The sequence below is a fragment of the Littorina saxatilis genome, linkage group LG12 (genome assembly GCF_037325665.1).
Source record: "Littorina saxatilis isolate snail1 linkage group LG12, US_GU_Lsax_2.0, whole genome shotgun sequence".
In the NCBI taxonomy this organism is placed as follows: Eukaryota; Metazoa; Mollusca; class Gastropoda; order Littorinimorpha; family Littorinidae; genus Littorina; species Littorina saxatilis.
The window spans coordinates 24,414,927-24,427,492 of record NC_090256.1 but is presented as its reverse complement, the minus strand read 5'-3'; the positions used below and the strand labels follow the sequence as shown (position 1 = coordinate 24,427,492).

Genomic DNA, 12,566 nt, shown 5'->3' with positions numbered 1-12,566 from the left:
AATTGAAACTGGGGATTATGGGCATTGGCACATGCGCAGAGAGGTACTATCGACAAGGGGAGACTACTCCCCTAAATGGTATACTGACGGAAATCTAGAGTTAGCGACCTTGTTTACAGTCTAGTACTTGTAACATAGGACGCTTCTCAGTCTAGCACTCGTAAGTAAGGTAACTCCTATTAGTTAAATTGAGGTGATGTATTCGAAAGAAATACCCACTTGTGCAAAAACATAAGTAAAAGTGTAAGTTTTAACAAACAATATCAAGATGTGTGTCGATATGTGATAGGATTTCAGTGTGCGACAGCTGGTGGAGTTTGGCCTGCAGGTGTCTGAGGGGCTGGCCTACCTACACTCCAAGGATCTCATTCACAAGGACCTCGCCGCCAGAAACTGCATGTACGTCATCACACTTATCACACCACTACACCAACTTTTCTGTTTTCTAATTTGACCAACAGTTCCGTACAGGAAAGCCCACGACCTTTTCAATATCATAAGCCTGCCCAATTATTAGTTTTAGACAAGAAAGCTCACTAGATTTTCAATATTAGAAGCCTGTACAGTTCTTAGTTTCATACACGAAAGCTTGTCAGATTTTCAATATCAGAAACTTGCCGAGTTCTGAGATTTATTCAGGAAAGCTCGCCATATTTTCAATATTAGAAAGCTTCCCAGTTCTTAGTCTTATACAGGAAAGCTCGCCATATTTTCAATACCAGAAGCCTGCCCAGTTCTTACATTTATTCAAGAAAGCTCACCAACTTTTCAATATTAGAAACCTGCCCAGTTATTTTTGTAGACCCTAATTCAATAAGTTTTGACAGAGAGAAGCTAAAGATGGAATTAATGCGTATTTCAAATATAAAACAGGGCTGTATTTTGAGGTAGCGTAATCCAACCCTTATTCCATTTCTGCAATATTTCAGTCAATGTTCATCTATTTGTAAAGAACTCTGGTATTAAGATGATTACCTTTGTCACCAGGGTGGACGCAGCAGACGTGGTGAAGATTTCAGATGCAGCATTTTCTTGGGATTTGTACGGGGACGAATATGTGTATGACGGTGCTCGTGAACGCTACATGCCAGTGCGCTGGATGGCTCCGGAAAGTCTGGCGGATGGATACTATGACAAACGAACAGATGTGGTAATTCTCCTGTTTAAAAAAATTGTTATCCCATGCAGTTTTGACGTTTAACTGAAGCCTAGTGCACAAAAATCTGTGTTTTTGTTGTTGTTTTTTCAGCAATTAGAGAAAGCTGTTTCAATTACGCAACCCAACATGTTCAAGGTATGAATGTTTGCTAAACAAATTTTAAAAAAATAAAAAATAAAATTTCATTAAAAAAAAAATGTTTGCTAACTTTGAGATGGCCTCTCCATGAAACTGTGATACAAACAATCTTCTACTACAGGGGAGAAATTCAAGTTTTACGCCCTCACGGCAAAGCCATTAGGGGCATGTTCCCGGGTTTTAACCTGACTTTAGATGAGATACACAAGTGTATGCGTGTTTAGGTGGTATCAGCCATCTGCACTTATGGCAGAATGACCGAGGTCTTTTACATGCCACTGTGGTGACACGGGGGTGGGAGATGGATACCGTCTCTGGGTCTGCACATAAGGTTGACCTGTGTCCGGCCCGGCCCGGATTCGAACCAGCGACCTTTCGATCACAAGTCCAGTGCTCTACCACCTGAGCTACCCGGGCCCCCTAATCTTCTACTACAGCGGAACCCCCATTTTAAGAGATTCAAAAATCAAAGAAAATCAGGTTTTTGAAAATTGAGGCAAGTCTACAGAAGTTAGGAACAGAAATTGTAATAAAAGCAATGTCTTTGAGAAGGGAGTCATACATCAGGCGATCTTGAAAGGGGGGTCCAATGTACATTCGAGCCTGCCCTAGCGACGACCTCTTGATAACAACCCCCACCTGTCTATTACAACCACCCCAACACAACCCCAATGAGTTTTTTCCATAATATAAATCACATTTCCATAGCAACCCCCACCGGCACGGTTGGCCTAGTGGTAAGGCGTCCGCCCCGTAATCGGGAGGTCGTGGGTTCGAACCCCGGCCGGGTCATACCTAAGACTTTAAAATTGGCAATCTAGTGGCTGCTCCGCCTGGCGTCTGGCATTATGGGGTTAGTGCTAGGACTGGTTGGTCCGGTGTCAGAATAATGTGACTGGGTGAGACATGAAGCCTGTGCTGCGACTTCTGTCTTGTGTGTGGCGCACGTTATATGTCAAAGCAGCACCGCCCTGATATGGCCCTTCGTGGTCGGCTGGGCGTTAAGCAAACAAACAAACAAATAGCAACCACCTGTCTGTAACGACCACTTTTGGTCGGTCCCTTAGGTGGTAGTTATGATCAGGTTTGTGTAACTAACAACTTGTGTTGCTATGACAGTGGTCACTGGGGGTGTTGCTATGGGAGCTGCTGACCCGTGGCTGCCTGCCGTTCCACGAGGTGCAGGACACACAGGTCAAGGATTACATCATCGAGGGCTACATGCTGGGCAAGCCCGAGAACTGCTCCGACTACCTGTAAGTCTCGTCTTCTTCTTTTTCTTCATTCAATGGCTGCAACTCCTATGTACACTCTTGTTTTGCATGAGTGGGGTTTTTCCTGCATGACCATTTTCTTTTTTTGCTCTTCTGAAATAGAAAATTACTAAAATCTAAAAAAGAAACCGCATTTCTTGCTCAAACTGCTTTCATTGCTTTCTTGTCTTCCAGGTATGAAGTAATGCAAGGGTGCTGGGGTGCAGAGAACGAGCACCGACCAGGAGTCTCCATCATCGTCGACAAGCTGGGTGAGGAGCTGACTGATGACGGGGTTCAGCAAGACGACATCTACGTCAACCTGGGGACAGTGGAGGGTCACTACGAGAACCAGGACGCCCTGGGCAAACCACGACGTAAAGCTCCAATGCCGCCTCGAGTTTGATAAGTGAGCAGAACATTGTCTCAGTAATGCTGGGAAAACCCAGACGTAAAGCTCCAATGCCGCCCTGAGTTTGACCACAGACCGCAACACTACCGTCTCAGTAATGCTGGGAAAACCCAGACATAAAGCTCCAATGCTGCCCTGAGTTTGACCACAGACCACAACACTACCGTCTCAGTAATGCTGGGAAAACCCAGACATAAAGCTCCAATGCCGCCCTGAGTTTGACCACAGACCGCAACACTACCGTCTCAGTAATGCTGGGAAAACCCAGACATAAAGCTCCAATGCCGCCCTGAGTTTGACCACAGACCACAACACTACCGTCTCAGTAATGCTGGGAAAACCCAGACGTAAAGCTCCAATGCCGCCCTGAGTTTGACCACAGACCGCAACACTACCGTCTCAGTAATGCTGGACCGAGGTGCATGAAGCGAAAAGGGGTGAACTAAAACCTAACTGGGTGAGAACAAACCGCGGGTCTGATTCATGGAAATCACAACACATCACAAATTCAACCAATCCAACACCACGGCTGACTTCCAACCTGTTGGTTACTTTTTAATGCACCGTTGCCCTGGGCACACTTCAACCAGACAGGATTCAGCTGAACCATCTGCGCTACAATGAGGAATCATTTCAATGTGTGCTAGCAAGCGATCTTTTACATGAATGTAAGGGAAAAGAGACCTGCTACAATGAAAAAACATTTCAAATACGTGCTAGCAAGTCTTCTTCTTTGTTCATGGGCTTAGACTCCCACGTTCACTCATTTTTTTTAAGACAATCTTCCAGCATCATCATTCTCTAGTAGGGCGGAGATGTAGCTCAGTCGGTAGCGCGCTGGATTTGTATCCAGTTGGCCGCTGTCAGCGTGAGTTCGTCCCCACGTTCGGCGAGAGATTTATTTCTCAGAGTCAACTTTGTGTGCAGACTCTCCTCGGTGTCCGAACACCCCCGTGTGTACACGCAAGCACAAGACCAAGTGCGCACGAAAAAGATCCTGTAATCCATGTCAGAGTTCGGTGGGTTATAGAAACACGAAAATACCCAGCATGCTTCCTCCGAAAACGGAGTATGGCTGCCTAAATGGCGGGGTAAAAAACGGTCATACACGTAAAATTCCACTCGTGCAAAAAACACGAGTGTACGTGGGAGTTTCAGCCCACGAACGCAGAAGAAGAAGAAGAAGATCATTCTCTAGTGCTGTGTACTGTGTTTGCAGGAAATCTTCCTGTTCTTCAGCGCTCAACGGTTGACGGAAATCAAAATACTAGATATGAATATTGACTGGGAAAAAAATTTGACTGAGTGTAATCTTGTGGCTAAATGCCAAGTAAAACTGAAGTGGTGTTTCGCATCTTGACATGGAAGGTCACACTGTGAGATGGTAGGCTGCCCTGTGATAAAAGGCGGGCAAAGACTTCGCCACATCAGAAAGGAAACAGCTGCTGATTTCTGAAGTGTTGGTACAGGTTACCATGTTGTATTCACTTTACCACCTCCTCCAAAGATTGAGTACGGTTGCCTAAATGGCAGGGTGATACATAACAGTCGTACACGTTTTATTTCCATTTGGATGACAGATTCACTGTCTCTTCACAAATTGCTCTGTGAGTGTTAAGCGCAGGTACGCTGAACAACTCTGACCCCAACCCCACCTTGTCCCATTTGGTCCAGTGCACACACTCGTCTGCTTTCGAAAAAAGGACCAACCCTCTATGATTTGATTTCTGTTTGTGTCTGTCTGCAACGGTGAACAAACGATGCTCACATGATGCTAGGTTTGTCTGGTACGTGGAGACAATGGTTGAAGCTAGTGCAGAGTGAGAAATGTTTACTGCACCTACATACCGAATGACTGTTCAATAATGAAGCTCAATCAACCTTTTGATTTAAAGGTACTTTCCTTCTCATGTTAACCATCTTGTAAATCACCACAGGCGCGACCAGGCTTGTACATGGGATGAGCATCCTTCCAGTTAAATACAAAAATCCACAGCCTGGCTGAGTGGTCATTTCTTGCTGAATAACTTGGGTAACTGAAACCTTTATCAATCCAAAATTGGAACAATTAAGGGACTGCAGGTGAGAGGAAATGGATCAAGATAACAATAAAAATGTACTCACCAGAAAACAGCAACATGAATACATAAACACTAACTAGTTTCGACTTTTCATCTTCTTTATCAATCCGTAAAATTTAGCCCAAAAAGTTTGGTATGTGTCCAAATTGAAGGATACTCTTATCCCATGTAAAAGCCTGACAGATGCATGGTGATTCATGCATTGGTTTATACAGGAAAGAAGGTATCTTTGAAGGGAGGTTATACACTTATAGTGTGTCAAATGTTCCGACAACTTCAACAACTTTAATCCAGGTGGTGGTGTGTTGAAACATTTTTGTTGGTATCAATGTGTGTTGTGATGTAAGGCTTTTACATATATATATTATCTGTGTTGGGACATTTACTGTTTTTGTTTATATTCATTGCAGAGAGGTGAAGGGGAGAGCACATTACTGTGTCATCAGACAGTTACAGAATCTTGTTGTTGTTGTTTGTCAAGCACATCACTTTGGGACGTTTATTTATATTGATAGCATATATGGTAAACATAATACATGCAACAAAATGTCGCTAAGACAAGTTAATTTTCAATGAAGACTTCCAGTGAACTCCAAATTTTTGGCTATTTACACTTAGACAGCAAGAGGTACCACAAAAAAATTAGAAAGAGGTAGAGAGAGTGATTGAAAGAGTTAGAGAGCCAGAAAAATATGAGAACCTGAAGGGTAAAAAAACGTGACACGCACTAATTACACGGCACACACTCAACATTAAATCTCGCAAGCAGTTGTGTGAGAGTTGTTGTCCAGAATCTTGTTTTCACAACAGGGTAATCAAGGTAAGACATTCTTCCGTTGTTATGTGATGTAGGAATTTTTTCTTCAAAATTACATTGTAATTTAACTCAGAAGAAGAAAGGCCTGTTAGATGAAATCCAATTCATCACACATTTTGCTGTAACTACATGTACTAAAGTGCTGCTGCTGATTTTCCTGAAGGAAGCAAAGGGTTGTGGTCAGAGGATATGTTAGGAATTAATATGTTCCCCATGAAGCAAGTTGCATGTTTGAGCACCTGTTTCATCTGTAAACTGGTTATCAGGTTATGCAATGAGAGTGCAGGTGAGAAGGACTAAAGATATCGATAAAATTATTTATTAATTTAGATTTACCAAGCACAATGTTATTTTGCATATAGCCCCTTAACTACCGAAAGAAAACGAAAGTGAAACTAGAGTTATACCCCAGAGTGACCGCCCTTTGCAGGTGGCGCCAGCAGTGCTTGGCGCCAAGCACTGTCAGCTGGAATGCGGCACAGGCAACGCGGGCGCGCCACTTATCACTTCACCTCTTTTCGCCGACGTGTACACATCGTCAGTGCCTACGGTCTAGTTTCCTGGATCTCTACCGGTTGTTTTTTCGTCAGTGATTCTATGGCTTATTCTTCTTGGAAGAAAATACATAAAGAAGATTAAGCCTCCTCGTGTCTGTGCACGGTGTTTTTTCCCTACGCTTCTGGTGTGAATACCGTTGGTTTCTTGTGATCTTCACACGCGACCGGTGTCTTCTTGTTCAGGGAAGTGAAAATTTTTTTCTATTTTTGATTCAGCTATCGTCTGCTTGCTAGCTTTATCTTCTTTCCTAGTTCATTCACATTATAATTATGTCTGGTTCGGATCAGAACCGGGATAGCACGGGACGTTGGGCCCCCAGCCCGGACCCCACTCCTAACGCTCTTCGTAAGCGTCGTTCAAAACAAAGAAAGTTGGATCTCCTCCAACAAAGGTTGTTGAGCGCGCCGATTTCTGGCCGCTCGACCCCGGAGCCCCCTTCCCCTTTGAGTGGGGGCTCCGAGGTTCAACCTTCCCCCTCTCACCCACCTTTACGGAGTGAGACCCCCTCTGGTCTACTAGTTGGTCCCGGGGGGCAGGCGGGTGGTCCGGCTTTGCCTGACTACCCCCCTCCCCCCGGCCTTCAGGGTCAGGGTCCGGACCAACTGCGGGGTCAAGTCACGGAGGCTTTGGCGGCGGTCTCAGCTCTCCCCTCCACTGCCTCACAGCTCCCTGCAGCGTCCGCCGCAGCTCTCTCTGCGGCCTGCCAAGTCTTACGGGACGCTGGTTTCCTGGGTATTTCATCTGTCCAGTCACTCGCAGCCCCTTGCGTGATATCGGACTTAGATGCCCTGGTCATGTCGGTTGACCGCTCCTCTCCCGATCACGGGGACGCCAACCGGACCACGAGCCTGGACAAGGCCCGGTCAATGGGCTTGGGCGAGTCCGCGGCCCGGGCCCCGTGCTCTCGCGGGGCCGGGGCCGGGGCCCGGGCCCGGGCCGCTGGCCTGGACGGGTCCCGGGCCGCTGGCCTGGACGGGGCCCGGGCCGCTGGCCTGGACGGGGCCCGGGCCCCGTGCTTTGACGGGGCCTGGGCCCGGTGCTCCGGCGGGGCCGGGGCCCGGGCCGCTGGCCTGGACGGGGCCCTGGCCTGGACGGGGCCCGGGCCCCTGGCCTGGACGGGGCCCGGGTCGCTGGCCTGGTCGGGGCCCGGGCCCCGTGCTCTGGCGGGGCCCGGGCCGTTGGCCTGGTCGGGGCCTGGGCCCCGTGCTCCGACGGGGCCGGGGCCCGGGCTCCGGGCCCGGTGTGGGCCCCGGGCCGCTGCCCTGAACGGGGCCGCGATTTGGGACAGCTCCCGTGCCGCTCCTCCTAACGGGTCCGCGGCCCGGGACGGTTCTAATGTGGCCTCTACTCATGGGGGACATACCTCACAGGCGATGGCCTCTTCAGTTCTGGCGGGCTCTGGTTTCGACCACCCCCAGGACTTTGATTTAGGCCTGCCTTCCGCTTTTCAGGAGTTTGACGACATCTCGTCGGAGGACGATTTGTATCCTGAACTTCAGTTACCTAGGGTTGCTGAAACATCTTCGGACAGTCGTCTTCTTTCAATGATGTCCTCATTCAAGGAAGAACTCTTTTCTCTGAGGCGCTCCTTTCAGGGGCAGCTTGACTCTCTCTCCTCTGCAGTCCGGGGAGGAGGTTCCGGTTCTATACCGTCAACCACATACTCTGAGACCCCCTCGGCCCCCCAGGCTCCACACCCTGGGGGTCCTCCTTCTCCTCCGCTGGCTCTTTTTGAGCCAGAGGAGATTTCCCCCGAGGACCCGTCTGCCGACAGGTCCACGGTGACGACCACCTTCCTCAACCTGTTGGCGGACAAGTTGGGAGACGGGGCGTTTTCCGAAGGCCAGTCCTCTAAGGCTAACGCTCGGGCGGCTTTCGACTCCATGCAGGGGGGTCCCCTGAGTGACAGGCGCTCGCGCCTACGCCTGACCTGTCACCCTAACCTTCGGTTGGCGTGGGACCTGGTGCTCCAGTCTTTCCGGTCTAATGATTCGGACAAGACGGGCAGCACTGTCCCCCCAGAGGCCCAGGACACTGCTCCTTCTTTCCCCAATCCTAGGGATCCTTTTTCTTTCCCTAGGATGACTTGTAAAAGTGGGGGTCAGTTCGCGTTCGACTCCGGCACCCTCCCCTTCCAACACACCAGTAAGGCGGTGGGTGCCGATAACGAACCCTTTCGGGGCTCTGCCCCTGCAGTGTCCTCCTTCGCTTTGCCCCCGTTGGCTTTTTCGCATTTGGAGGGGGTCGTCAGCGACTCTCTTCAATGTCTCTCCAATGCATGGCATTGGTCAGACGCTGCCATCAACTCGACGGGTACGGTGGCCTCCGGTTCCAACCTCCGGTCTGGTTTCACGCCCCTAGCCCAGGTGGACGGTAACCAGGCCGGACACGCCTTCTCTGCCCTTAGGGCAGCTATGACCTCTCAGACGGAACTTCTCCTCCGTCTGAGAGCACAGCTGCTCGCGCTGTTCCGGGACGCACACCTTAAGTCGTCCTATCTCTCACCTGAGGAACGGCGTTCTTTGCGGAACACCCTGACCACGCCTTCCGCACTTTTCAATCCCGGCACTGTCAAGGCCGTGGTTGAACAGTCGCACAAGCGTCGTCAGTCGGATTTCCTGGTAGGGTCGCGGACGTGTTCTGCCCCCCCCTCCCAAGCGTCACAAGGGCAACCCATCCAAGGATTTCCGCCCCCCTGCCACTCAAACTTCTTCCTTTCAGCCGGTGCGGCCCACTCGTCAACCGGAATCTCAGAATTTTCGCCGTCCTCAGCCCGTCGGGCAGAAGCGGCAGAAGGCTAGGAAACCAGGGCAGAAAGGCCCCCAGAAGCGGCAGCCTCCTTCGGGTCCCTTTTGACTCGCCCCGCCCGCCCTCCCAACACCCCGCCCCTCTCCTGTCCTCCGTGGGCTCTCTTCGACGTGCTCTCTCGGCTTGGGAGAAACACGTTCGAAATCAGTATGTGTTGAGAGTGGTACGGACGGGGTACTCCTTCCCTCTGGTTTCCCCCCCTCCTCTCACGGGCGTTCCGATTGCGTTCCCAGAACCAAGCGATCCCTCTCGGGCTCGTGCTCTGGAGGCAGAGGTCCGGGACCTGTTGACAAAAGGCGCCATCTTCCCGGTGTCCAACCCCGGCCCGGGATTTTACGCCCGTCTCTTCACGGTCCCCAAAAAGAACGGCGAGTTCAGGCCGATTCTCGACCTCTCTGCTCTAAACGAGCACATTCAAAAGTCTCCTTTCAAGATGGAGACTCCCCCCTCTATCAGACTTGCCATCCGGCCGGGGGATTGGGCCACGTCTCTCGATCTATCGGACGCTTATTTTCACATCCTGGTCCACGAGAACGTTCAACACCTCCTCCGGTTCGTCTGGTCAGGGGTGGTCTACCAGTTTCGGGCCCTCCCCTTCGGTCTGTCTCTGGCCCCCCTCATTTTCACCAAGGTCACCAGAGAACTGGCTGCCTTGGTCCGGGCGGAGGGAGTTCGCCTGAAGCTCTACCTGGACGATTGGCTGACCCTGGCGGCAACCCAGTCCCTCTGTCGGACTCACTCGCGCCTGGTCATGGACTGGACTTCAGAGTTGGGCTTTCTGATCAACCACTCCAAGTCCGACCTCCACCCGTCCCAATCTTTTGTCTATTTGGGCATGTCTTTCGACACGGTGGCCTACACGGTGGCTCCCACCTCAGCCCGTCTCGACGCCCTGACGTCACGGATTGCGCGACTCAGTGCTCGCCGCACCGTGACCCTTCGTCACCTTTGCCAACTCCTGGGTACGATGGAATCTCTTTCCCCCCTCCTTCCCCTGGGGAGGGTGTTCAAGCGTCCCCTCCAACGAGAAGTCGCTCTCCGGTCCTCGAAACCACCTGTCTACTCGCAAGTGATCACTCTGGGCCCGTGGTTTCTGGCCGCTGTCTCTCAGTGGTTAGACCCGGTGTGGCTGAGGACCCCGGTACCCATCCAGCCCCCAGCCCCTCAGGTGTTTCTTTTCACGGATGCCTCCAAGACCGGCTGGGGCGCTCACCTCGATCTCCTCGAGACCTCCGGCCTCTGGAGCCCTCAGGAGTCTCTACTCCACATCAATCTCCTCGAGATGGAGGCAGTTCGCCTCTCTCTCCTTCAGTTTGCTCCTACCCTTCGGGGAAAGTCTGTTCTCCTTCACGGGGACAACACAGTCTGCCTAGCTTACCTGAAAAACCAGGGGGGCACACACTCAACGTCCCTCTCGTTGAAGGCCGAGCAGATCTTGCTTTGGTGTTTCCAGCAGAACATCCTCCTCTCAGTGCAGTTCATCCCGGGGAAACTGAACTCCCTCGCGGATCTCCTCAGTCGCCGAGATCAGATCTTGCCGACCGAGTGGACCATTTCCCACAGGGCCCTTCTTCCTCTGTGGTCCCACTGGTTCACTCCGTTAGTGGATCTCTTTGCCACTCGGTACAGCAAGCGACTCCCTCTGTACGTGAGTCCGTTTCACGACCCCATGGCCTTCGGAAAGGACGCATTCGCTCTGCCATGGTCGGGTCTCCAAGCCTACGCCTATCCCCCGACGGCTCTGGTAACCCGAGTCCTAGCCAAGTACGCTCAGGAGAGGCCCACACTGCTTTTGGTCGCGCCCTTTTGGCCCACGGCAGCTTGGTTCCCCGAACTGGTCGCGCTCTCCCACGTTCCCCCGTTCGACCTCAGTCTCGACTCGCTCAGTCTCCTGCAACCTCGATCGGGCATCCCACACCCCGCGCCCGACTCCCTCCGCCTGACCGCCTGGCTTTTGTGCGGTCAAAGCTGCGAACATTAGGACTTTCGTCACACGCTGTTTCCTTGTCTCTTGACGCTCGGCGTCCCTCTACTAACAACCTTTACTCCCTACGCTGGTCCACTTGGGTTTCCTTCGCTGCCGGAAAGAAATTCGACCCATTACAGCCTTCTCCAACCCAGCTGGCTAATTTCCTTTCCTCCCTTCATCTACAGAAAGGTTTCAAAGCTTGTACCCTCTTAGGGTACAAATCGTCAGTCACCAGTACCATCGCGGCTGCCACGGGGGTTAGGCCTCTCCATCTCATTCATTCTTCCCTCATCACCAATCTGATCGACGGAATTAAGAACCGTTCTGTGCGCAAAACAGTCACCTTTCCCAAATGGGACGTTTTCCTCGTGCTTAACGCCTTGAGGTCTCCGCCGTTCGAACCTCTGAGCTCTGCCTCCCTCCGGGACCTCACTCTCAAGACCGTTTTTCTTGTTTCGCTCGCAACTGCTCGCAGAGTCAGTGGTATCCACGCCATCAGTGGTCTCCCACACGATGTCGAGTTTGCCCCTGACCTTTCGTCCATGACTCTTTCCTTTTTGCCTGAGTTCAGGGCAAAAAAACCAACTGGCTGATGTGTTTTCAGCCCCCCTCGTCATTCCCTCTCTCACTCGGGACCTTGACCCTGATGATCCGGATAGGTTTTTATGTCCTGTTCGGGCCATAAAGGCCTATCTTGACCGTACTGCTTCTCATAGGGCCACTAAACGAGCCTTGTTTATCTCCCTTCTGCCTAACATGGAACGAGATATCTCCAAGCAGACGATTGCTCGCTGGTTAGTTTTTTTGATCAAACAAATTTACAAAAACGCTAACCTGACACGAACGACTCCGGTTCGTGCACATGAGATCCGGGCCATCAGTTCCTCACTCAGTTTCGTTCGGGGGGTGCCGCTGACTCAAGTCATGCACGCAGCCTACTGGAGGTCTGTGTCTACCTTCACAGACTTCTACCTCCGCACGTTCTCGGCTAGACGGGGAGACGAGACCTACGGCATCAAGAAAGCTGTTCTCGCACAATCTCTGGTCTCTCTCTAGGTGAGTGTTGCCTCTTACCATAGATATGTGGATATTTTCAAATCCTTGGTTCATTCAGACAGGGGCCAGGTCCTTAGGCGTTCACTGCGCGTGCACCTCTGCCTTCCCCCTGCTCTGACAACCTTCTTTTGGAAGTGATAAGGCATGGGATCCCAACCTCCTCGGTGGTATTCTATGCAAAATAACATTGTGCTTGGTAAATCTAAATTAATCATGAAAATTTATATTAATTTTCTTATTTATTTATACTTACCAACACAATGTTATTCTTATTGCTCCCTCCCCTCTTCACATGCCTATTCGGTTTTATAGGTG

The 12,566-nt window shown here is 50.9% G+C and overlaps 1 protein-coding gene across 3 annotated transcripts in view; it reads left to right on the top strand.

The window, feature by feature from the left end:
- Positions 1-4,828, top strand: part of LOC138981586 (uncharacterized) — a 76,448-nt gene extending 71,620 nt beyond the window's left edge. For all 3 annotated transcript variants that reach the window (XM_070354552.1, XM_070354551.1, XM_070354554.1), the window contains exons 21-24: positions 290-399; positions 988-1,150; positions 2,417-2,553; positions 2,746-4,828. In XM_070354552.1, the coding sequence (XP_070210653.1) occupies positions 290-399; positions 988-1,150; positions 2,417-2,553; positions 2,746-2,956 (621 nt within the window). In that variant the 3' untranslated portion in view covers positions 2,957-4,828. The remainder of the gene's footprint in view (positions 1-289; positions 400-987; positions 1,151-2,416; positions 2,554-2,745) is intronic.
- The last annotated feature ends 7,738 nt before the right edge of the window (positions 4,829-12,566 follow it).